At 45.2% G+C, this 27,203-nt stretch overlaps 1 protein-coding gene across 3 annotated transcripts in view; it reads right to left on the reverse strand.

Moving 5' to 3' along the window:
- PRMT2 (protein arginine methyltransferase 2) overlaps nt 1-27,203 on the reverse strand; it is a 49,058-nt gene that overhangs the window by 9,034 nt on the left and 12,821 nt on the right. Inside the window, exons 4-7 of one of the 3 annotated variants that reach the window (XM_077448194.1) lie at nt 25,173-25,337; nt 13,259-13,434; nt 8,938-9,067; nt 2,905-3,038 (exon numbers count right to left, since the gene is read on the reverse strand). In XM_077448194.1, the coding sequence (XP_077304320.1) occupies nt 2,905-3,038; nt 8,938-9,067; nt 13,259-13,434; nt 25,173-25,337 (605 nt within the window). The remainder of the gene's footprint in view (nt 1-2,904; nt 3,039-8,937; nt 9,068-13,258; nt 13,435-25,172; nt 25,338-27,203) is intronic. The other 2 variants (XM_077448196.1, XM_077448195.1) reach the window with 2 other exon arrangements.

Below are 27,203 nucleotides of genomic sequence, written 5' to 3' on the forward strand. Positions count from 1 at the left end.
TCTCTATATACAAGCATTGTGTGGAGAAAGCACTATAGGAACACACAGATATGAAGCAGGAGCAAATTGGGTATATAGTTGAAGGCCTCCGATTGGCTATGGGGTGTAACTATTTTTTATAACCATAGTTATTATGTCCAGACAAAGGGGGTAGCAATGGGGGCTTGTTAGGCCCCCAGTGTGGCCAACTTACTCATGAACATGTGGGAGGAGGAGTATGTGTATACAAGAAACATTCCCCAACTGAAATTTTATCGGAGGTATATTGACGACCTTATAATGTGGGACGGAACACCAGACACCTTTGAACAATTTCTGAATAACCTGGATGACAACAGATACGGCATAACTTTCAGTGGAAAATGGAGTGACCAATCACAGCAATCACATGATACAAGGCCAATGACATTGGCTCTGTATCCCAATCTATGATCAGATGTGTCTGAGAGACACACCAATCACAGATCGTGCTGCTGTACAAGCAGTAGGACATACTGATATCGGATCAATGCTTGTCCCACTCACCCGTTTATATATAGAGTCTGGGATGTAAGCGGTTAGAACATCTCTTTACTGTAAGGAAATGCTGCAGTAATAGTTTTCCCCACAAAGTTCAGGTAAAACCTATTCATCAAGCTATACGGAGTGAAAAAGAATGTTTGTTGTCAGTAGAACTGAATGCAATAGGAAATACAGAATTTGACAACTGTCAACAGAAAGGGAAATCTCCCAGTGTGAACATTTGTTCCAGTGACCACTGTCAAAGCTGGGATGTCCAATCACGTTTAAGATATTCCTTGCAGTTACCAAGATAGGGGTGGTAAGGGAAAATTTCTTTAACTGGAAAACAAACTGTAATAAAAATATGAACAAATTTGTAAACCTTCCATACTGTAAAAAAAAAAAAAAAAAGCTAGAGTTGCACTTGCATGCATGATGTATATTTCAACTCTTGCAAATTGTCTCCTGCTTTCCCTCGTTGGTAATTGGCTGTTGCACTACCAGGGAGCATTTCGAGGAAGGACTATTTTACTTCCAAGATTAAACTAGACCAGCATGTGACTAGTTATATTTACTCTAAAACCAGGATTCGTGTATGCAATGCCAGTTCATTCTACTTTTGGATGGAGTGGGGAAGAATTGGAATCGCTATCAAATTTTTATTGCTATTTCCCTCCTGGCAAGATCCACGTTACGCATCCTGTTGACCACTGTCAGAAAGTGATGGGAAATCCAAAATTATACAGTTGGCGCCAGAACAGATAGAGGGGAAATATTTACTTGAGGACAACTATTCTGGAGTCAGCTGTTTTAAGGGGTTTTCGCTCACTTTGTAGAGGTGTGTATTCCACTTGTAAAAGAAAGGGAAGGTGACGGGGAAACCTCATCAACAGGACGTGACAAATTATAAACCATCAGAGGTTCTAACTATTGTCTACAGTACTGTGTCCAAAAAAAAAAAAAAAAAAAAGTAAAGGTTTCTTTCTTCCACAGAGTGGGAACAGAATTCAGAGACATTTGAGTTATACTGCAGCCTACAGGAGTATTTCAACTTTGGCACATGAAAAAAAAAAAGGGGGCTAGCCTGCTATAACCCTGCCCACTCACAGCGATTCTCACTTTATTTTTTTACTAGTGTCAATGTATTTTCCCTACTAATAACCTTTTAAAAACACAGTTACTAGCCATTTCTTCTTTTTGTTCAAGAGTCTTCTTTTCTTCCCCCCCCCCAATCAGGGCTTAATCTACATGCTGCTTTGAGCTGGTCTCTAATGCAGCTATCCAAATTGGCATATCTTCAGCAACAGCTTTGGAGGCCCTACCCATAACCCGCTGGACTGGATGACTCCAGGGCCTGCCTGGAATGTGACATTTGGCAGTGGGCTGCTTGTGGCTCCTTTCAAACCTCTGTGTATTGTTTTAGTTGGCTGGAGAGCACTTTCCAGGTCCACAGCAGTGGCACAGCCTCTGGTGTGACCAAGGCTCAGAAGACTACATTATGAGTAGGCTGTTTGGGCCTAGCATTAATCAACATTCTGGAGATTCATGCTATCTGGTTGTCTCTAAAACGCTGGATCTATTCTATGCCTTTCCACCTTTGAAATCCTGCTCTGCAGGATCGAGGTGAATGAAATTACATCTATCCTTATAGCTCAAGACTGATCCAGGTGGACGTGGTACTTCAACCTGATCAAACTCCTGGCAGATGCTCCATGGGCTCTAAATCAACCAAATCTTTTGCCCCAATAAGTTTGATCTCCATGATGTTAAAGCACAAAAGTACACTTCCCAAGGTGTGAGGAAAGAAACGTTAATCGCAGAAATTGCTCTTGGGCCAAATCCTGATTTTACAATCAGGCCTGGATTAACAAGCGGCCAAAGCGTAACTAAACTGCTGAATGAAGAGCCACCCCCGTTGTAATCTTAAAAACTCAGGCGTGTGGGCACGTGTGCCACTGTGTCTTCTAGGTATCTAGGACCTGGCAGAAATTAGCAGGACATATGCCCACACACGGTGGGATTTATGCATATGCGCAAAAATGCTGCCATGTTCTGCCAGATTGCCACTATACTGCCTGGTGGCATTTGTGCACACGCACAAATATGCTGCATAGTTTCAACCTAGGAACACACTGCCTTCTAGGATAGCTGTGACCTGGCTATCCCAAGAGGCAGTGGGGCCTAGTCTAGGCTAGAAGCACAGCAGCAAAAAAAAAAAAAAAAAGGTAAACAAATAGAATACAAATGTTTATCTTTTGTGTACATACAGTTTAATAAGTCTACCTACTCTAACAGAACATTAATGAATTGATATTTATGAAAACTTTGAACAGGATATAAGTATTCATGTAATATCTATTCAGAGATGCATATAAACTTGGACGTTTGCTATATTTGACTTACGGGTTGAAGGGACCTGTATGCAGTTCTACATGCCCCTGGTTCTCAATGTTCTGGAACTGGACACTGAACCAAGAAGTGAAACCATGGAGTATGCCATCACGCTTTACATGGAATGCAAAGGGACCGCTCATTCCCTAAAAGACAGAAATTGTCACAATACAGGTATTATAGAATGAAAAGACGGGTTTGTTTTCTATCAGCAGCATTGGAGGGTTCTTGCCTCTACACTCACCGGCCACTTTATTATGTACACCTGTTCAATTGCTTGGTATCACAAATTGCTAATCAGCCAATCACATGGCAGCAACTCAATGCATTTCGGTATCTAGACGTAGCGAAGGCAACTTGCTAAAGTTCAAACCGAGCATTAGAATGGGGAAGAAAGAGGATTTAAGTGACTTTGAACGTGGCATGGTTGTTGGTGCAAGAAGGGCTGGTATGAATATTTCAACAACTGCTGATCTACTGGGATTTTCACACACAACCATCTCTAAGGTTTAAAGAGAAAGGCCAAAAAAGAAAAAATATCCAGTGAGCGGCAGTTGTGTGGACGAAAAATGATTTGTTGAGTTCAGAGAAGAAGGGGCAGACTGGTTCAAATTCATAGAAAGGCAACAGTAACTCAAATAACCATTCGTTACAACCAAGGTATGCAGAATACCATCTCTGAACTCACAACACATCGAAATTTTAATCAGATGGCCTACAGCAGCAGTAGACCACACTGGGTGCCATTCCTTTAACTAAGAACAGGAAACAGAGTCTACAATTTACACAGGCTCAACAAAATTGGACAATAAAAAAACGTTTATTTGGAAAAACGTTGCCTGGTCTGATGAGTCTCGATTTCAGCTGCAACATTCAGAATTTGGCTTAAACAACATGAAAGTATGGATCCTTCCTTCCTTGTATCAACGGTTTAGACTGGTGGCGTAATGGTGTGGGGGATATTTTCTTGGCACACTTTGGGCCTCTTAGTATCAATTGAGCAATGTTTAAACGCCATGGCCTGAGTATTGTTGTGGTCCATGTCCATCCATTTATGACTAGAGTGTACCCATCCTCTGATGGCTCCTCCCAGCAGGATAATGCACCATGGGACAGCTCAAATCATCTCACCACTGTTTTCTTGAACATGACCATGAGTTCACTGTACTCCAATAGCCTCCACAGTCACCAGATTGGGAGATTCGCATCATGTATGTGCAGCCGACAAAATTTGCAGCAACTGCGTGATGCTAACATGTCAATATGGACCAAAATCTCTGAGGAATGTTTCCAACACCTTGTTGAATCTATGCCATGAAGAATTAAGGCAGTACTGAAGGCAAAAGGGGTCCAACCTGGTACTAGCAAGGTGTACTAATAATAAAGTGACCGGTGAGTGTATCTTTACATGCACCAACTCCCTGAAGCTTAATCCCCAGTTCACACATATGCGATGAGGGAACCAGCGCAATTCGAGTGCCATTTGCCGCATCGCATCTCCCTCGCAGGCAGTTTACACTACCCTCTGCGAACTGCTGCGGGTGTCAATACAAAAGTTAATAACACCCCCAGATTGCAGTGTGAACTGTGAATTCAGACAGAAATCAGATCGCATGGGTGTTCAGTGCATTCATATCAAATCAAGTAGGCCTTTGCTCTTCGTGGTTAACCACCTCAGTACAGTGCACTTACACCCCCTTCCTGACCAGACCAATTTTCAGCTTTCAGCACTCTCACAGTTTGAATGACAATTACTCAGTCATGCAAGACTGTACCCATATGAAACTTGCGTCCTTTTTTCCACACAAATAGAGCTTTCTTTTAGTGGTATTTAATCACTAGTGGGTTTTTTATTTTTTGTGCTATAAATGTAAATTTTGTGAAAAAAAAATGCCTTTCTTTGTTTCTGTCATACATTTTTGCTAATTAGTAATTTTTCTTCATACATTTTGGCCAAAATGTATACTGCTACATATCTTTGGTAAAAAATAACCCACATTAGTGTATATTATTTGGTCTTTGTGAAAGTTATAGAGTCTACAAACTATGGTGCCAATCACTGAAAATTGATCACATCTGATCAGGCCTTCAGTACATCAGGTGTACCTCATTTCTTGAAACACTAACCAGTCAGGAAAGTACAAATACCCCCCAAATGACCCCTTTTTACAAAGTAGACATTCCAAGGTATTAAGTAAGTAGCATGGTGAGTTTTTTTAAGTTGTAATTTTTTTCCACAATTCTTTGCAAAATGAAGATTTTTTTTTTTTTTTTTTTTTTTTTTTTTTTTTTACAAAATTGTCATATTATCAGGTTATTTCTCACAACAAATTACACCCCAAAATACATTCTGCTACTCTTCCCGAGTATGGCGATACCACATGTGAGACTTTTACACAGCCTGGCCACATACAGAACACCAACATTGAAGTAGTACCTTCAGATGTTCTACGAGCAAAAATGACGCATCTCATTTCTCAACCACCTATTATAATTTTGAAGGCTCTGGAGTACCAGGACAATGGAATTTCCCATAAAATGACCAAATTTTGGAAAGCAAACACCCCAACGTATAATCTGTGAGGCATAATGAGTCTTTTGAACGGTTAATTTTTTTCCAGAAGTTTTTGGAATATGTGGAAAAAAAATGAAAACGCATTTTTTTTTTACACAAAGTTGTCAATTTATAAGATATTTCTAACACATAGCATGTATATAGCAAAAATTACACCCCAAAACACATTCTGCTACTCCTCCTGAATATGGCGATACCACATGTGTAGGACTTTTACACAGCCTGGTCACATAGAGAGGCCGAACATTGAAGTAGTACGTTCAGGCATTCTAGGAGCATAAATGACACATCTCATTTCATTCCTACCTATCATACTTTTGAAGGTCCTGGAGCACCAGGACAGTGAAATTGCCCACAAAATGACCCCATTTTGGAAAGCTAACACCCCAACATATATTCTATGAGGCATGGGGTGCAAATAGGTACTCTGATGGGCTGCAGATAGGTACTCTGATGGCCTGGTGACAGGTACTCGGGTACTCTGATGGCCTGTTGACAGGTACTCGGGTACTCTGATGGCCTGGTGACAGGTACTCGGGTACTCCGATGGCCTGGTGACAGGTACTCGGGTACTCCGATGGCCTGGTGACTGGTATTTGGGTACTCTGAAGGGCGGTGATAGGTACTCAGGTACTCATATGGACTGTGACAGGTACTCTGATGAACTGTGACAGGTACTCCGATGAACTGTGACAGGTACTCGGGTACTCTGATGGGCCGTGACAGGTGCTCGGGTACTCTGATGGGCCGGGACAGGTGCTCGGGTACTCTGATGGGCCGGGACAGGTGCTCGGGTACTCTGATGGGCCGGGACAGGTGCTCGGGTACTCTGATGGGCCGGGACAGGTGCTCGGGTACTCTGATGGGCCGGGACAGGTGCTCGGGTACTCTGATGGGCCGTGACAGGTGCTCGGGTACTCTGATGGGCTGTGACAGGTGCTCGGGTACTCTGATGGGCCGCGACAGGTACTCGGATGGGCCGTGACAGGTACTCAAGTACTCGGATGGGCCGTGACAGGTACTCTGATGGACTATGAGTGACAGGTCCTCTTTATTGGGGGGGGGGGCAATCAGTGTGATTGGTGTACACTGTAAGCGGTAACAAGATGTTACCGCAATCTCCTCCTCGAACAGTGTGCGAGGAGGAGAACCCGGTAACATCTCGTTACCGTGGTATGTTTACATTTTAGTGATCGGCTGTGAAAGGATCACAGCTGATCACGTGAGTAAACAGCCGGCCAATGGCTGTTTACCACCGTCGGTGTTCCCAGGGAACACGCCGCCAACGACGTGCACGCGCAGCGTGCTCGCGACCGTGCGCATGCGCCATGCACAGTGGGGGTGTGACCATCTGTGAAGTCACGTCCAATCACGTGGTAAACAGACATAACCAATGGCAGTTCACCCACTTCGGTGGCGAGCGGTGTCTCCGTGACACGCCGCCACCGAAGAAACAGGGATGAGCGCGCATGATCGTGCGCATTCCCTGTTTAAACGGGAGGCCGTCATATGAAGGCCTCCTGCCACAATAGGTGCGCCTCCTGGCCGTCAGTTGACAGTCGGTGTTCTTGCAGATAGTGTCCTGCCATCATATAGTGTCCGCCCCGTACTGCGCATGCGAAGTACAGAGCAGAAGAACGGCGCCTGCGCCGTGAGTGGAGGTGGTAGCCCCACCATCCAAGCGGACATAGGGCTGGCTGCGCTCGGCTCTTTTATATTCCTACTCCATGTCCACTTGGATGGTGGGGCTAGAACCTGGACTCACGGCGCCGTTCATCTTCGGGTATTTTCGGAATCTGTGTATGCTGTGTACTATCCGATGGGGGACAGTAAATTATAGGACACCGGCGGTCGGGAAGCAGTTAATGGTAGATCTAATAGAGATTGTACAGTGTATGGTTGTTATGCTCTCCATGTTCATACACCAACTTCCTCTCTGCCGCCTCCTCAGGGCCCCTCCCCAATTCTCCTTTTATATGGCCATTTGTTTCTTTCTGCTTTTGTTGTCATGCAGACTTTGGAGGGGTTCCATCCACACACTGAACACACACGACATGCATTGATCTCAGAATGCACACAGGAAACAAAACACAATTAGCAGTAATGCTTATTGTTGTGCTAAGCTTTGTTCGAACAACATGGCAAATTACTATTTCTGGCCTTACTTTAGCATTGACCTCCTCCTTCGTAATGCATTGATGTGTATGTGTGACAAATATCCCTGCTATAAGTCTTTAAGTTGGTGAATGAACTCTAGTGAAATTAGAGGTTTGATGAAAGCAACATGACTTTGCAAAGATGGGAATGTTTGTGCCATGGTTACAAATTATTTAGCACAAGTCTACAGCAATATTACTTCAAGTTAACAGATAAACAACGTGAAGCTATTTCAATGGTCCTTTTGAATGCTGTGTAAAAGAAAGAAGCATGCTGTAGTCACATGTCTATCTCAGTTATTTTTACAATTTTTTTTATTTTTAATCAGGAAAACTTTTATCAAATAAAATGCTGTACGCTACAAACATTTGGAGTACCAACCCCATGAAGATGGCATTAAAATATATCTGAAATACTCGTCACACAATTTCTGGGAATCAATACACCTCAACAGCAGCTGTTCACACACATAATCTTTACAGTTTGGCCAGCTTTACTCTGTGCAAGCTGGTAAACACTGATCAAAATTCAATCAGGATGTGGCCATTCCTGCTCAACAGAAGTCGATAGTTTGATCAAGTTTTGTTGAAGAGACAAGCTGGAAAATTGTTTGTTTGTCAATCAGCAGCTGCAGTGTATTGTTACAGCCGATCTCTCCATCCACTTCATTTGTGTGACTGGAGGAATCTGTGTTTTTTTTTTCCATTCAACTTCCTGGCTGAACAAAAAATAAATAAAAAACATCCACTTGTCTATTAACACAACCCTTCAACAATTTAAAGGAGTTGTAAAGGCAGAAGTTTTTTTTTCTTAATGCATTCTATGCATTAAGATAAAAAACCTTCTGTGTTGCAGCCTCCCCAGCTCCCCTAATACTTACCTGAGCCCCATCTCTCCTCCAGTGATGTCCACGAGTGTCTAAGCCTTCCGGGACACACCACCTGGATTGGGACACAGCAGTAGCACCACTGGCTCCCGCGGCTGTCAAAGTCAGTCAGCCAATCAGGGGAGAGTGGGGGCTGGTCGGGGCTCTGTGCCTGAATGTGACTCTGCTCCAGTGCCCCCATAGGAAGCTGCTGACTGTGGGGGCACTCGATAGAAGGGAGGGGCTAGGAGCAGCAAAGAGTGACCCAAGAAGAGGAGGATCCAGGCTGCCCTGTGCAAAACCAACTACACAGAGCAGGTAAATATGACATGTTTTTATATATATATATATATTTATTTATTATGGGCCTTGTGGGAAGTCTAACAACATTGTGACATTTAGTTCTTGCCTTAATTAGGATTGTGGATAAAAGTAAAATTATACTCACCTCAAGCTCCTCAATTTTGAGAGTCTTCATATTTATGTTCAGCAAGACGCAGGGCTCAGATAGACAATCCTCAGGATTTAGCACATAGTCAGGTTTTGGTTTTGCCAGGAACTCTTGTACAGCCATAGGCCTGCAATAGAAATACAATCTCATACCGAAGATTGCCACTGTATTTAGCCAGTTCTAAACTATAATTTACAAGCATTGTGCAGGCACAATAATTTCTGTTTACTGAGGTTTAATCCTTTCACTCTGGCAGAATCTTGCATCTTTTAGGCCTGAAGATTAGGTAAACCCACCAAACATTTTCTTAAAGCAGAGACCCTGTAGAATAAAATGATGGTCGTGCCAAATGTTTATGCCATATGATATTAGCACAGTGGTTTATCAAGCACACTTTTTCAGTAAAATACACTTAAGTTCATTTTAAAACAATGCATTACCCATTTTCATGGTAAAATTTAAAAGATGAGGTTGCGCAGAGTAAATAGACAGCAAAACATATCAAGCCTTAAAATTGCGTGCACTTGTGAAACACTAACTTCAGCACCCAAAGTTTTCCATTGGCAACACTTAAAAAGCCTCTAAGTCAGGGATATGCAATTAGCGGACCTCCAGTTGTTGCTGAACTACAAGTCCCATCATGCTTTTGCCTCTGGGTTTCATGCCTGTGGCTGTCAAAGACTTGCTATGCCTCATGGGACTTGGAGTTCTGCAACAGCTGGAGGTCCGCTAATTGCATCTCCCTGCTCTAAGTCATCAGTTTAAAGTTAACTGTGAATAATGGCCTTAGAATTATTGCACTAACTCCAGCATGCATGTTGATATGTAACGTGTAGCGCAATCAAAGTTTTTGTATGTAATCACCCATACTGCTGGCCTTTTAAGAGGTTTGCTATGCCGGGAGGCAGAGCTTATGGCCACGTGACCGCCATGATTGGCGCTCACATGATCAGAAAATTCCCAATTGCAAAAGGAGATGTCAAATTTTCCATGAGCCGCCAGTCACTGTGCTGGGAGCGTGCAAGGCGGCGCTCTGAGCACAGCACTATTGCATGCAAATATGTGACCGATCTGCGCCAAGGCCCGGCCACCGAGAGGCCGCATATTTGCGTGCGCTCGGCGACAAAAGGTTAAAAAGTAATAAAAGTAAAAAAAGTAAAACTACAAAGATGTCATACTTACATGTTTTATAAAATGGTTTTACACAGAGCAGCCCAAATCCTCCTCTTCTCGTATTCCCTGCCAGCACAGAACAGGGCTCTGCTCCAACATCCCACTCCCTCTTCACTGGCCAAAGGCTCCTGCTGCTGTGTCTAAGCCAATGAGGAGGGAATGAGCCAGGAGCTGCTCTCGTGCACATCGCTAGATTGAAATCAGGATCAGGTATTGGGGAGGGAGGAGGAGCTGTTTAATGAAGGTTTTTTACCTTCATGCATTGAATGCATGAAGGTAAAAAAAACTTCAGTAGCTTCAAGTGCTTTTAAAGCCTGGAGTGCAGGTTGGGCTCCAACCTGAAAATTTTTGCAAACAGGTAACTTTTCTCCTTCATTAATGTATGCTGATGACGCTACACTGATGGGTACTGATAGGCGGCATTGGTGGGCACCACTAATAGCTGGCACTGGGTGGCAGTGATGGGCACTGATCGGCACTGGTAGGTTACACCGATGGGTAGCACTGCTAGGTGGTACTGATTGGCACCACTGATAGGCACTGATAGATGGCACTGATTGGTGGGCACTGCTTGCTGGCATTGGCAGGCGGTAACTGGTGGGCACAGAATCTCTTCCTCTTCAAGACCGATGTCCCTGCAAACAAAAGCCAGCTTTTTTTCTTCTCACGCTGTCAACGTAAGAAGAAAAAAAAAAGAATTACCAAGCCTCTGTTTACATCACGCCATTGGCTGACAGCTGATCATGTGGTAAGGGGCCGGGATCGCCCCCTTACTCGGATCTGTGATCACCCAAGTCTCATTGACTCGGGTGATAACAGCACGTGCCCCCTTCAGGGGGACATGGCCAGCTTTGAAAGTGGAGGACGTCAATAGACGGCCTCCCAGCAAAGCAGATCCGCGCTGTAGCCATCATTCGGCTATAGCGTGCATCTGAATAGGTTAAAAGAAGTTTTTATACATAGTGTAAAACCTCAATACAAACTTTTGTCAGAACTATTGGGGTTCAAAAGAATGAATTCCTTTTTCATATATATTTTATGAACAACTCAGAAGCCATCTTGTTTAACCACTTCAGCCCTGGAAGATTTTACCCCCTTCCTGACCAGAGCACTTTTTACAATTTGGCACTGTATCGTTTTAAATGACAATTGCGCAGTCATACAATGCTGTACCCAAACAAAATTTGGATCCTTTTTTCCCACAAATAGAGCTTTATTTTTTGGTGGTATTTGATCACCTCTGCGGTTTTAATTATTTTTGCGCTATAAACAAAAAAAGAGCGACAAATTTGAAAAAAAAAAAATATTTTTTACTTTTTTGCTATAATTAATATCTCCCTAAATTATTTTTTTTAAAAAATAATTTCTTCTTCCGTTTAGGATAATATATATTCTTCTACGTATTTTTGGTAAAAAAAAAAAAAAATCGCAATAAGCATATATTGATAGGTTTGCTCAAAAGATATAGCTATATCTCCAAACTATGGGAAAGATTTATGGCATTTTTATGATTTTTTATTTTTTTTTATTTACTAGTAATGGCGGTGATCTGCGGTATTGTGACGGACAGATCGGACACAAATGCACTGATTACTGTGTAAATGTCACTGGCAGGGAAGGGGTTAACTGTGTGTTCCCTCAGTGTGTTCTAACTGTGTCGGGATGGGAGTGACTAGGAGAGGAGTTATATAATTTTTCCTACTTAGTAGGAACAAACTATATGTTTCCTCTTCCCTGACAGCACAGGGATTTGTGTGTGCTCCGCCCTGAGCACATGTGACAGAAGGAAAAGGATCTGGAAAAGCTGTGGAGAACATAATGCTGCCTGTAACATCATTCAGCATGACCAGTTTGGTGGTGGGTCAATGATGGCCTGGGGAGGCATATCCATGGAGGGATGCACAGACCTCTACAGGCTAAACAATGGCACCCTGACTGCCATTAGGTATTAGGATGAATTCCTTGGACCCATTATCAGACCCTACACTGGTGCAGTGGGTCCTGGGTTCCTCCTGGTGCACAACAATGCCCAGCCTCATGTGGCAACAGTATGCAGCCATTTACTGGAGGATGAAGGAATTGAATGGCCCCCCACGCTCACCATTAATAATAAACTTTTTTTAAAGTAAACTTATCCTTTAAAAGGATAAGAGGCAAGTCCTCAGGTACTTACCAAAGCAGGATAGCTGGTAGCAGGTGAGGATTGGATGGCCAGAAATGATCAAAGTCACTGTATGCAAGCAGCAGAAACAGATCAATCTTGCATGTTGCTCTTTGTAAGCAGTGCCAGCACTGGAAATACACTGTCTCACAGAGTTAATCATTTTACTGTGGGAACCAGTAGAAAGCAGGGGATTTTAAAGGCACTCAGCTACCTCTGTGGTTGAAGTTGTTCCCTAATGCTGGTCTCAACCAGCCTACATACAAAGTGGGTCTTCAGAGAAAGGGCAAGCCTAAAACAATGCAAATGGAAAAAAAAAATTCTGCTGCTAACTTACCAGCAAAGGGTCTGCAAAGTGTCCTATAAGGAACCCAGTGAGGGAACCCAAGCTAGCCCCACACCATCTGATCCAGCAAAAGCCAGGCTAAGGATGCCTAGCCAGATTGCTGCAGTCAATGGAAGAAAACTGTAGAGAATTATGAATCCTGTGTCAGGTAAGGCCACATTCACACAGATGTAGCTGTCAATATGCCCAAGCAAAGGGCCATTTTCAGCCCCCCCCCCCCCCCTATGCAGGGGCATGCAGGAAGCCTGGTAAAATCAATGATTGGCAATTGGCTGCAAGGACCTGCACAGACCTCCACACACATCCTAGAGGGAACTTCAGTGAAGATCTGATGTGCAGACAGACCACATGTGGAGAGTCATCCAAGTCACTCCAGCCAGCGGCCTGTCATTGATATCAACAGGCTGCCTGCACACCTCTACATGGGAAAACCTGTGCATCCCGGGCAGATAAAGATGGCCCTTCAAACGGATGTCAGGATTGGTACATCCATGTGAAATAGGCCTAAAACAAACAAACATACTTGTATTTCAATATTGTATTCAACCAATATGTTTTTGGCAAGTAATTCATACACATGGTAGACAGGTTTGTGGGGAAGCTGGGGGTTATTAGGGGGTACATACAGTCACACATACTTTAACATCTTGAAGTCGAGCCCATAGGCAGAGTCCCAGAAGAGAACCTTGGTGGCATATTCCTTCTCTGCACTGCATGGAACCATGTGAATAGATGCAGTACTCGGCCACATTATTCCATCCTCTTCCAGCCACAGATCACGAGCTAGAAGAACGGATTCCAACATGAATTCAAACTGCAGATGAAAATAAAACATGAAATGAGAGAGCACAACTAAAAAGGAAGACAAACTATTTGATAGACTAGAATGTACTAATAAGGGCAGGGGTGGCTAAGGAGGTCAAACCAAGGAGTTCGCTGGGTCATAAAAGAGGCACTGTGGTCTTTATTAATTCACATGAATTAAATCTATTGTTCAGCACGTTTTAAATAGTTGTTAGAACTTAGACAGAGTAGCCCTTATCTACTGTAATAGAGCAAAGTAGCAGTGCAATTTGACTATACACCTTTAGGTGTAAAAAAAAAAAATCGATTTCGGGGGGCGTGGCCTGGGCGTGGCCTGGACATGGCGGAGTGAAGTCGCATTTTCTGTGAGCTCCCGGCCCCGGCCTTCCACCCACGTTGTTCCACTGTTAAATCGGCATGCAATCACCCGAAAAGATGCAGGACAAGGGCAGCTGCTAAGGGAGATCGCTCTGGGACCCCCGCCGGGGAGATGCAACGCTACTTTAACCCCACGCAAAGACGGTCTACAGGTGCGGCCTTGGCGGTGCCATGAGGCACACCACGCGGAGCATCTCAAGCGCGGCCTGAGAGTCGGGACACCCCGGCGGATCGACATCCAGCCGCGGACACTCCGCCTGTAACTTCGGCTTCAATGGATGTACCAGGAAGTTCCCGGGGGTCGGACCAGGTCGAACAAGATCTCCGATCCTTGATACAGGCCCTCCCCACCAGAACGGACATTGAGGCTCTTATTTTACGCCTCGAGGAGACGCACCGCAGAGATATCCAGGAGGTGAGGGAAGATGTGTCCGCTTTGACGGAAAGGGTGTCGGCGGGGGAGGCCTCCTTTTCCACATTGGAGCACCGAGTAGCGGACTTGGAAAGGTCCCGAGACCAACATCGTGACACAGCTATTGCACTTCAGCTCCACTTAGAAGACGTGGAAGACAGGAGCCGCAGGAACAATCTGCGGCTCCGAGGAGTACCCGAATCCCTTGAGGGTGAAACTATGGAGGCCCCTGTGCAAGAAGTTTTTCGTATTCTCTTGGAGGATCCCGCGGGTGCTGTGGAAGTGGAACGTCTTCACCGGACTCTGGGACCTAGAAATGCTGATCCGGAACGTCCGCGGGATGTCCGTTGCAAACTGCTACGATACCCACAGAAAGACGAGATACTGAGAAGAGCATGGGAGCAGGGAGAAGTTGACTTAAACGGAGCTGCCATTTCCATTCTCCTGGATCTTTCCAGGGCCACGCTGAAACGTAGGGCCCTACTACGCCCCGTCCTGGAGTTGGCAAAAGCGAAGGGATGTACCTATCGTTGGGGGTACCCACTTGCCGTCACTTTCCGGAGGGAAGGCAACATGTACACCCTGCAGTCGCCAGCTGACCTGCCCGGCCTCTTCAGGTTCCTCGAGGCGGAACAGATCCCTATCCCTGACTGGCTACAACTGCTTCCTCGCCCGGTTGGAAGATCTGGTCCCTCAGCGTACAGAGACCGTTACAGCCCAGGTTGCAGCGCAACCGACAGCGGCCTAGGTTGCCCCAGCGGGAGGAACCTCCACACCGTGAGTAGCTCCCTTGTTTTGCTGCTTGACCCCTGACTTATTTTGGGCTCCCCCAACTGTCCTCTATCAGTACCCCCAGCGGTTTTGTGACGTTCTTGCCCTCCATAGCCCGGATTTTTTCCCTTCTTTTTTGTGCTCCCCCCCCCCGCCCCGTTGGGTCCCCTCCGGACCCCCGCTGTGTCTCCTTTTCTATGGAAGACTGAGGTACATTGATATGCGGTGGGGGGTCTTTTTTCTATGATACTCTCTACATGGCAGCGAGACGATGTGTACCCTGGCAATAGATGGATATGGCAGTTGCTTTTGTTGAGGGCGGGGGGAGAAAGGTTGATGGCCACAGGAATTACACCATGCTTTTGGGTTTTATGCTCTCCCTTGCTGCTAGGCCTACACACCCCCCTGACCGCTGGGATGCCGGATGGAGACTTATTTGCCACGTGGGGATTGTCTCCCCGGAAAACTCATAGGTGCAGGCCCTGACCTGCGCCCCATATTGGAGGTACTATATACTGCCTTGTGTGATGGTCTGCCTTGAACAGAGGGACGTAACCATTTCTTCCATCTAGGGGGGGGGGGAGGGGGGTGTTTTGCTCGAGGGGGGCCTGTTATGCCCAGTGGCCCGGGACGCCCGGCGTGATTCTACTGTGCTGGGGGGTGGGAGTGCTCCTTCGGGTTGTGGAGGAGTTTGATTTTGGTTTGAGGGAGTTGGGGGGACCAGCAACCATGTTTGTTATCGGGGAGTGATGTAGAGGGTATGCTGTTAGCCACATGATTGTCTAGTGTTGCTTCTTTCTCTTGGGTTATTCTTCCTTTTATAGTTGAGCTGGGCATTGATGTTAACATGTTTCCTCTCCCTGTGAATATTCTTCATGTCTTTATATGCTATATAATGTTCCACAAATATGGTCAGATGTTCTTGCCGTTGTATGTTGTTGTTATATGCCGGATTGCCGGGGGTGTTGGGTGGGACCGGGGGCCACACTTCTCGGCCCTGTCCAACCACTACCCCACTTAGGAACGCGCCCGGATCCCGGTATCTTACTGGGGAGCGCTTTAGCTGTATTCAGCACATTTAGTTGTCTCTTTGCGCAGTTCTCTCTTGTGATTGCGCCCTAATTCTACTTCTTGTTCTTATTTCCCCTTTTCGGGCCCGTTAAGGGCCTATCTATCACTTTCCCCCTTTCCGCATCCACTTTCCCTCCCCTGAGCCCCGGCCTCCTACACCCCCCCCGCACCCCCCCTCCCCCAGAACCCACGAGCATGGCTGATCTTACAATAATATCCCTGAATTCAAAGGGATTGAACATCCCGGAGAAGAGGAGGATGCTCCTACAGGATATGAGACGCATGAAAGCGGACATTGTATTTTTACAGGAGACCCATTTTAGAGCTAACTCTCTACCTCTCCTCAAAAATAGGTTCTTCCCCACGGTTTATCACTCCATGTACACGGAGGCTAAGTCGAGGGGAGTATCCATTCTGATCTCAGCTAAAGTGCCATGGACGTTGTTGGACGTGCAATATGATAAGGAAGGGCGGTATTTATTTTTGAAGGGGAAGGTGGGAGGGACGGTAGTGACCCTGGCGAATATCTACTCCCCTAATGACCGACAAGACGCCTTTCTCAAAACTAGACTATCGCACCTTGCTAGATACACAGAGGGCCAGCTTATTATAGGGGGCGATCTTAATGTCCCTCTTACTCCCACAGAAGATACCTCTACGGGCCTTTCTTCCACCTCCCGAGAGATGCGTAAACGCATCTCTGCGTCTTTACGTCAGCACAACTGGTTGATACGTGGAGACTTTTTCATCCCGGGGAAAGGGACTACACTTTTTATTCCAGACCCCACCAAACATACTCGCGTATAGACTATTTCCTAATCCCCCATAGACATTTACACGCTGTTAAAGATGTTACGATAGGCTCAATAACTTGGAGACCACCCTGGCGCCTGAATGACAGTCTTCTTCAGGACCCAGAAATCCTCGCGGACATAAATAGGGAAATAGACTGTTATTTCCAGACTAACTTGACTTCGGAGAGTAGCCCCGGAGTGATCTGGGAAGCGCACAAAGCGGTGATCCGTGGAGTGCTTATTAAACATGGTGCTAGGCTCCACAAGCAGAGGTCGGCTCAACTGTCGGCGTTGCTGCTAAAGGTGCAGAAACTGGAGGTATGTCATAAACGCACTCCCACAGTACATTTAGGTAGGGAGCTAGATGTGGCTCGCAGGCAGATTACTGACCTGCTTCATTATAGGGCAAAGGCAATGCTCCAAATATGCCGGAAAAAGGTGTATGAATCTGGAGATAAGTGCGGGAGGACCTTAGCTCGTAACCTACAGGAACAAACACTCGCCTCCTATATACCATACGTCACCTCTGCGGGGGGTCAGAAGATCTCCCTGCCGCAACAAATTTCACAAGAATTTAAAACATTCTATGACGCCCTTTATAATCTACATACGTCCCCGCCGCCCCCAAATGCTACCTCTCAGTATATCGCCGCCTCCCTCATGCCCACGTTACCGGTCGAAGTTATAGAGAATTTAGAGGAGCCAATTACATTAATAGAACTTCAGTCGGCGCTAGGCACCACTAAGACGGGAAAGGCTCCAGGTCCAGACGGTCTCACGAATACATACTATAAAACCCTTCTCCCGTCTTTGGGTTCACATTTGATAAAATTTTTTAATGTCCTGAGCACGGGAGCGCACTTCCATAAGTCAACGGTACAGGCCCAGATTTCGGTAATACCGAAAGAAGGCAAGGATCCAGCGCAATGTGGGAGCTACCGCCCTATCTCCTTGCTAAATACAGACCTGAAACTCTTCACAAAAATTTTGCCCACTAGACTACAACGACATTTACCTAGCTTAATCCACTTAGACCAGGTGGGTTTCGTACCGACCAGAGAAGCCAGGGACAACACTATTAAAGTCCTGAATCTGCTACATGTGGCGAATAAGGAACGCATTCCGTGCGTATTCCTCGGGACGGACGCCGAAAAAGCGTTCGACCGAGTGAACTGGCAGTTTATGTTCTCCACGCTGGAGCACATTGGACTGGGGGACAGGATGATGCGCTGGATTTCGGCGGTGTATTCCAATCCGACGGCCGGGGTGAGAGCCAACGGTGTTCTCTCGGACATCTTTGAGATTACCAATGGGACCAGGCAGGGGTGTCTGCTCTCCCCCCTGCTGTTTGCCCTGACCCTGGAGCCTTTCCTTTGTCATATTAGGAGAAACCCAGGTATTGTAGGGATCGGGGTCGCGAATACACAATACAAAGTCTCGGCTTACGCCGATGACTTACTGTTTACTCTGGCTGATCCGTCCTTCTCACTACCTACCCTACTTAGTGAATTTGAAACTTATGGCAAACTCTCCAACTTCCGTATAAATTTTAGTAAATCGGAGGCCATGGGAGCAGGTATGTCCGCTCCCCAGCTGACTAATCTACAAACTCGTTTCAACCTGAAATGGACGACAGTAACCTTGAAATATCTGGACACACTTATACCCCCGAAACTATCTCAACTTTTTCAGCTCAGCTTTCCACCCTTGCTTCATAAAGTGCGAGCTTTGTTATGCAAATGGAACAGCGGCCTCCATTCTTGGTTTGGCCGCTGTAACATCCTGAAAATGATGATTCTTCCCAAATTTCTCTACCTCCTTCAAGCCCTCCCAATCCACATCCCTCTATCCTACTTCGCACAAATCCGGTCAGTATTTCTGAACTTTCTGTGGGCGGGGAAAAGGTCTAGGTTACAGGGGAGGATTTTGTCCCTACCCAAGCGATCTGGGGGTCTGGCGATGCCGGACGTGCACTGGTACTACAAAGCAGCACAGCTGGTTAGACTAATTGACTGGTGTCGTCATGGGAAGGTGAAGCTGTGGACGCAGGTGGAACAAGCCCAGAGCGGGATACTCCTGAATGTCATTCCATGGTGCTACAATGATGTGCCGCTGGCCCTCAAGCGCCACCCGCTCATAGGCAATACTGCACGCGTCTGGCCTCCCGGGTCCCCCTGTCTTCCGATAACTCGCCCCTCCGCCCGATTTTAGATGACCCACGTTTCCCCCCGGGCACATCTGATGCAGCATTCCGAACCCTGAGGGATTCGGGGTGTTACCTAGCCTCACATTTTAGTGTAGCGGGACGTTGGAGAACGAATGCAGAACTGACAGACCCGACTGGCTCTTACCGCCTGGACTTTTTGAGAACAGCACAACTGCGACACTTTTTAGACACCCTAACGCCGCCTAGGGCCGCGTCTTCTTCTCCCACACCCATAGAAGATCTATGCTCCGGAACGGGGTTGGTGGCTCACACTCTTTCCTTAACATATACGATACTTAATGTTCCGCCGGAAGGCTATCAGCTCCCAAGTCTCATTAAATGGGAAAGGGAACTGAATTGCACATTCACAGATCTACAGAAGCAGAAAATTGTGCTGTTTACGCACAAATCGTCAATCTGCACTAAGGTGCAGGAGACGAATTACAAACTCCTCACGAGATGGTATAGGACCCCGGTAGTTTTGCGTAAATTTTTCCCGGCGGTGTCGGATGAATGCTGGCGCTGCCGGGAGGGGACGGGGACTCTGTTGCATATTTTTTGGTCCTGCCCTAGACTTAGATGTTTTTGGGAGGGGGTCCATCGGATCGTGCAGGGATTCACTGATTATGTGATCCCGGATGATCCGGCGTTCTTCCTGCTTCATGTTAACAACATACCCACACGCTTGTATAAGAAGTCTTTGATCAGACATTTGGTAGATGCGGCGAAGGCATGCATTCCCCTTGCCTGGAAATCCCCGCTCCCGCCTACTCTGAATACTTGGGTCAGGAAAGTCGAAGACGTTAATAAGATGGAAGACCTTGTCCTGACGAGTCAACACAGACATGGCAGCTTTGGAATATATTTAAATTCTCACAAGAGGGGCAGGCCCTACGGATGCCCCTAGATCACCCACCGTGAAGTGGATGATATCGTGACCATTCGTTCGAATGTTTACCTAATCTGAGTATTCTGGACACCGATGCTCGTGGGTACCCCCCCCTCCCATGCCCTGCCCCCCCAATCTCCTTCCTCCTGCCCCCCGCCTGACCTTTACTTACCTCTCCCTTCCTACTTCCTCTTCTATTCACTGTTTTTCTATCTAGCTTTGCCTTCCTTGGCACCTCAGGGCTCTGTTGGAGTTCCTGGGCTTTCTTACATCCTTCTACAACTAACGGGAAAAAAGAAAAAGGGGGGGGGAGAGACCTGGCCGGACCTAAACGGCATGATGTTACCTGTTACTATCAGGAGATACCTGTGTTGCAGTTGTACTATGTCATGTATTCAGAATGTCGCTACTTTATATTGCACTGTGAATGTTTGGATTTTGTACATGTTGTGGCCGGTTTGGTCCTTCCGCCCAAATACAAATAAAAAAAATAAAAAAATAAAAAATCGATTTCACCAATAAAGATTCATTTTTATCTTGGTGTTGGAGAGACTAGGCGGTGTAATCAAATCTTAGGGGCTCAGTAGGGTTGGGGACCTACATAAGTATCCATTTTGTCTATAACTGATGGTTAAGTGGGTATGTAGGGGGGTCACTCATGGGGGAAAAAAAGGAAATAAAAAAGGGATCTTTTACATTCCTGTATATTTTTTTTTTAATACAGTGCAAAACACAGGTCTTCAAATATAATATATTGCTAGTGTCCAATCACCTGCAGGTGCAGCATATAACCCATCTGTTATGATTGAAGACATGTGTCCTGTACCACGTGATAAAGGAAAACATTTGACCAGGTAAACTGACAATTCTTAAAGCTATCATTGAAACCTACAGTATCTCGCAAAAGTGAGTACACCCCTCACATTTTTGTGAATATTTTATTATATCTTTTCATGTGACAACACTGAAGAAATTACACTTTGCTACAATGTAAAGTTGTGAGTTCACAGCTTGTATAACAGTGTAAATTTGCTGTTCCCTCAAAATAACTTGACACACAGCCATTAATGTCTAAACCGCTGGCAACAACTTTACAGTGCAAATATTGATGCGACTTTGGATGAGTTTGACTTTGTTGCAACTCTGGCTTTGATCAATGTGATTGTTTTAGCTCTACAAAGTCGCACGCAAGTCGCATGTATATCATGCAGGTGCGACTTTCATGTGTTTACTTTCAGGGTTTACATTGAAGTCTATGGCCCTCAAGTCACATTAAAGTTGGACCAGAGTAGTGCTGGAACTACTTTACAGTCGCTGGGACTTTAAGACAGATATGAATGGTACCCATTGTGAAACATGGGATGCAACTTTAGGGTCCAAAGTCGCATGGCAAGTCGCACAACTATGATGAATTGGGCCTTAAACCATCAAATGACTTGTGTCATAAATGACCACATGCAGCATCATGGCAGTTGGGGATCAGAGGCCAAGATGGCAGCTTCCTTGGTTGAAAACAATAGGAGGGTTTAGTTCCAGAAAAAAAAAATCAAATATCTGTTTTAACATTACCCCTGCACTGTAGGACATCTATAAAGAAGACATCATACACTGACACATATAAAAGGTGTAACAAAACCTACACCTGGTTTGGGAGAAACAGTATATTATATATATAAAAAAAAAAAACTGGATGAAAGAGTCTAAGATAATTTTAATTGTTGGTAAAACAAAAAAAGACCCATTAAAAAAAAAAAGGCACTAGCATTACCAACCTTTAAATTATCAGAGTAAATAATAACCCCACGCTACGTAATAAAACAAATTAAATGTAAAAATCTTCCTCAACAGAAAGCAGCTACCACACAACAGTGTTTTAACTACGCTGTTTGTTTTAGTAACCCTTTAAATTATGTTGGACTTTTTCATCCCTTTTTGGTCGGGGTTTTTTTTTTTTGTATTTCTATGGATTGAGCAACTGGGTGCCCAAGCCTTGCTGTGGGAGAACTGCCTCAACAGAGCTATTGAGCTTGTTTGAAATTTTCCTTCACTTGACTACGCATGCAAGTCTAAAGGTTTCCAGCACCTCCAAGTATGTAATTCATAGTTATTGGGTGGCCTTTGAAAATTGAGTTCTATGACTTAAATGTCTTGTAATATTGCAGGGTGAGTTTGTTTGGTCCTGGGGCTTTTCCTGTTTGCATGGTTTTAAATCAAGGAATTGTCCTTGGAGATTTGCATCTCCTTGGAATCCCTGGTTTGGCAAGAGATGTTTGGTATGCCAGAGTGGGTTAGGTGTTTGAGGGTTATCGCTTGTTTTCTGTCCATGATTTTCTCAAAAGCAATTGGCCATGTCTTTTGAGGTATGTACTTTCTGCCTCGGAGGGGAGAGGACAGGTATGGGATGTAAGAGCATAAGAAAGTTTCTTTCAGAGACCTCAAAAATGTCGCTCCAATTTGTTTCTTTATTTGTAATAAAATCGTCATTGTAGAGCTTTTCGTTTTCGCCTTTTCCAAAAGAGGTGTATTTACTTGGTACTGCCAAATCCTGTACACGTTATTCTACCCGAGTTAAAACTAAAGATTTTTTGTTGGCCATCTTTGTATTTGGTCCACGAGGGAGAAGAATTCTGCTGCTCTCTCTCTTTTACAAGCCAAACCAATTTTAATGAGAGGACCTCATATGTAGCCATTTATGTAAAACAAAAGACCCAATTTCCTGCAACATGATCAGTAGTGTGTCCCTTCTGCGGGTTAGGAAATATATACTAATCTGGTCAATTTAAAGCTGAACTCCATGCAACAGTCAATATACACAGATAAAATACATATAAGATTGCTGTTTGACCTGGCAAAGGATTTTTTGTAATTCTATATATCCAGTTATAAGATTTAGATATTTATAAGATTTATATATTGGGCGGCACAGTGGTGTAGTGGGTAGCACTCTCATCTAGCAGTAAAAAGGGTCACTGGTTAAAATATCAACCACGACACTACCTGCCTAGAGTTTGCATGTTCTCCCCGTGCTTGTGTGGGTTTCCTCCGGGTACTCCAGTTTCCTCCCACACTCCAAAGACATGCAGGTAGGTTAATTGGCTTCTGTCCAAAATTGGCCCTAGTATATGAATGGGGACCTTGGATTGTGGGTTCCTTGAGGGTAGGGGCCAATGTGAGTGTGCAATGTATAGGGATAGGGACAATTGTAGACACTCAGGTTGAAATGGATAGACTGGTGTCTTTATTCAACCTTACTAACTATGTAACTATACAGCTCTGTCACAAAGCACAGGCTTGTATGGCAGGGCAAGAAACCCAATTTGTCTGCTGCAGTTAAGTAACACTTTCAGGTCTTGTCACTTTCCTAGTTTGGACTGGACATTGAGAACAGAAGCAGAAGACTGACAAGCTCATCTTTCTGTCACTATGCTCCCTCCTCCCATTAGCATGCTCCCGGTAAGCTGATGATTACTGTCAGTTACTTGAATTAATTGAATGATGTATTAAATTAAATTAACCACTTGGGTACCGCGCTATTGCCGAATGACGGCATTAGCGCGGACCTAGATTTCCGGGACTACGTCTATTGACGTCGTCCCGGTTACGAGCGGCCTGCGCGCCCCCTGAGGGGCGCGCGCGGCGCGCTCTGTGATCGGCGAGTCCGTGAGACTCGCCTGATCACCGATCCGTGTAAGGGGTCGATCCCGACCCCTTATCACGTGATCAGCTGTCAGCCAATGACAGCTGATCATGTGATAGAACGGAGCCGGTAATCGGCTATTATTCCTCCTCGCGCTGACAGCGCGAGGAGAAAAAAAAAAAGCCGATCGCCGGCGGCCGTGATCGGGACATCAGTCCCGATCACGGCCAGCAATGAAAGTCACCACATGCCACCTGCCAGTGCCCACCTGCCTCCCGCAGTGCCATCCTGAAGTTTAACAAAGTAAAAGTAAGTGCCCCCCGTCTGTGCCCATAATGCCCACAGTGCCACCCACAGTGCCACCCACAGTGCCACCCAATCTGCCTCAAAGGTGCTGCCCCCCAGTGCCGCCCATCAGTGCCCAGCAGTGCCGCCCATCAGTGCCCAGCAGTGCCACCTATCAGAGCCACCTATCAGTGCCACCTATCAGTGCCCATCAGTCCCATCTATCTGTGGTACCTATCAGTGCCCATCCGTGCCACCCATCCGTGCCACTTATCCGTGCCACCCATCCGTGCCATCTTATCTGTGCCCATCTTTGCCCATCAGTGCCGCCTTATCTGTGCCCATCGGTGCCGCCTTATCTGTGCCTATTAGTGCCGCCTTAACTATGCCTATCAGTGCCCACCAGTGCAGCCTATCAGTGCCCACCAATGCAGCCCATCAGTGCCCACCAATGCAGCCCATCAGTGCCCACCAATGCAGCCCATCAGTGCCCACCAATGCAGCCCATCAGTGCCCACCAATGCAGCCTATCAGTGCCGCCTTATCAGCGCACTTCAATGAAGGAGAAAAATGACCCGTTTGCAAAATTTTATAACAAACTATTAAAACATGATTTTTTTTTTTTTTTGCATCTTTTTTTGTTTGTTTAGCAAAAAATAAAATTCCGAGCTGTAACTAAATACCACCAAAAGAAAGCTCTATTTGTGGGAAAAAAATGATAAAAATTTAATTTGGGTACAGTGTTGTATGCCCGCGCAATTGTCATTCAAAGTGCATCAGCGCTGAAAGCTGAAAATTGGTCTGGGACTGAGGGGGGTTTAAGTGCCCAGTAAGCAAGTGGTTAAATGAATAAAGAGTTGCAATAATATGGCCCTTTTTTTTTGCTTGTGCAGCTTTAACTAAAAATGATGTTGTTATTGTTTTAGGGCAGCCCTGAATTAAACTGTGTTCCAGCATAATAAAGTAATTAAACTAAAGATGGGAGCTAAACAGGCGTTGATGTCATGACCTCCTCTTTTGTTATGTTCTGCTCTTGGTGGAAAGCTTAAAAAAAAATTGAACTTAGGGCACTAGACAAGATGAGCATAAACTGACCTCTTTAAAAATAAATTCCCAAACTTAAGTGTCTACTGTAATTTCTTAGCCCTGCTCACCGGTATTTAGACCGTTCTTGTAATGATCTACTAATCACCAGGAACCATAATAAGTGCAGAGAATAATGATTTAAAGATTAGGGGCAAAAATAAAAAAAATAAGGTAATAAAAAAGTTTCAAATCTGCAGAAAAATAAAAGTACTATCATACCACCAAACAGGTTCCCATCCACTCAGACACAAGGACATCAACTCTGGATGGTAATTTCAATTCTTCTGCCCTCTGGCGTATAACCTTAACTATTCCGGAGAATCCATTTTCTTCAACTAACCTACTTGTTTGTTCAGCAATATCACTTGCTTCTACCGCATACACCTGTGAAGAAAATGCTGTTTTTATTTTTGCAAACACAGACAGGCAACACCAATTTATCCCTCTTTCATTGAGGGACACAAGATTCTGGAAACAAATTTTGGGACAATAAATATCAGTGATATAATCACAATGTGAAAATACTACAAAATAAATATAAAACAATATAATAATTCTAATTAAAATATTTTGTACTATTTTCAGGTTTTATTATATTACTTGCAGTTATATGATTGTCCACTGCATAGTAGCAGTGGTTACGCTGCTGTGGAATTGATTATTGGTTGGTACACTAATATTAATGTCACAAAAAAGATTTTTGGGATTTTATTATTTAAAGTATCAACACTGAAATATAAAATACTATAGGTGATTTTTGGAATCCTGAGCACAGTGAAACACACAAAATAACTTTGATTTATTTATATTTTGTTTTGCAGTTAAACATGTTAGATTATTTGTATTAAAAAAAAAAAAAAAAGGGTACAGGGAGCAGCGCTTTACAATATTTTTATTACAACAGAAGCTTGACAGCAAATCTACCAAGGACTGACACTACTGGTGGAATGACCCACGACCGGGAAAAGGTGGAACCTTGCCTTCGATACCATAGACGTGAGAAATAAGCTGACTAATCCACATAGAAATTGTGGATCAAAAAATACGTGACCTTTGCAAGGACCCTCAGCGGAACAAAGAGGAAATCAGACTGTTGAAACAAAGCTGCAGTATTCAGATAAACTCTAACAGCTCAAAGGATACGTTCAGTCTGCAGGATCGTGGCATTACACCCACAATCTGCTGATCGTGGGTGCAATGCTTTATAGGCTCCTAACAAAATAAATCATAATTGCATTTTTTTTTTTTTACCTGCATAAAAATGTGCATTTTTTAAAAAAAATTTCTTAAGGTGAAGTTATCCTGCAAATGACATCCAAAGGGTAAAAGCACATTCTCCTTATGATTAGGCAAAAAAGCTGGTTCCGATTCACATGGAACGAAGAAACAGCGACATGCAGTAAGGTCAGTGGCTGGTGAGGCACTGGCTAGTATCAGAATCAGATACACACAGGTTACATATGCCACCATCGTTAGAGTGAGAGCAATTATTCTAGCACTAGACCTCCTCTAACTCTAAACACGTGGGGGGCGTGGCTTGACAATGGAGCCGTGAGGTCGCACATCTGTGGAGCTCCATGACACGATCGGGCCGGGAGCTCTCTACAGCGTACAGACCAGGACTCTTCTTCTATGTCCGTACCGGGACGATACCCCACCACTCCGCCCGCGACTAAAACCCCGGACATCTCCAGTTATTTTCTCCACGGCTCCCTATCTCTGCCGAGGGCCGCGGGATCCAAGATGGCGCCGCCACGCACGAGTGCCTCCGCCTCGGCCCAGGCCAAGAAATCCTTAAAAGGCCCTCTCCCGGCGCCGCTGGAGCCTGGCACAACAGGGCGCAGGTCAGATTCACCGATCCCCTCTCCTGACATTCCGTAGGCGGAAGGTTCGCAGCTGACCCTGTTACCTGGATCTCTGAGCTGCCCACTGGTGGAGTCATGGCAGGAGATGCTGGCGCTGCTCCCCGCAAAGCAGGACATCGCGGAATCCACTGCCACCATAGTGAGTACCCTGACTAAGGAAATTAACAAACTCAACAGCCGCATTGATTTGGTAGACTCACGGGTAGCGACAGTGGAGGCAGCGACGGACACATTAGATGCAAAGGTGCTCGCTTTAGAGGAGGCCCAGCAGGGATACAGACGCCACCTCAGCTCGCTGCAGCTTGCCGTTGACCGGGAGAACCGCAGTCATAGGAACAATGTCCGCCTGCGGGGTCTCCCCGAAGCCACCTCCGGGGGAGACCTC

The sequence above is a fragment of the Lithobates pipiens genome, unplaced genomic scaffold (genome assembly GCF_037356315.1).
Source record: "Lithobates pipiens isolate NorthernLeopardFrog02 unplaced genomic scaffold, aLitPip1_a1.2 Scaffold_22, whole genome shotgun sequence".
NCBI lineage: Eukaryota > Metazoa > Chordata > Amphibia > Anura > Ranidae > Lithobates > Lithobates pipiens.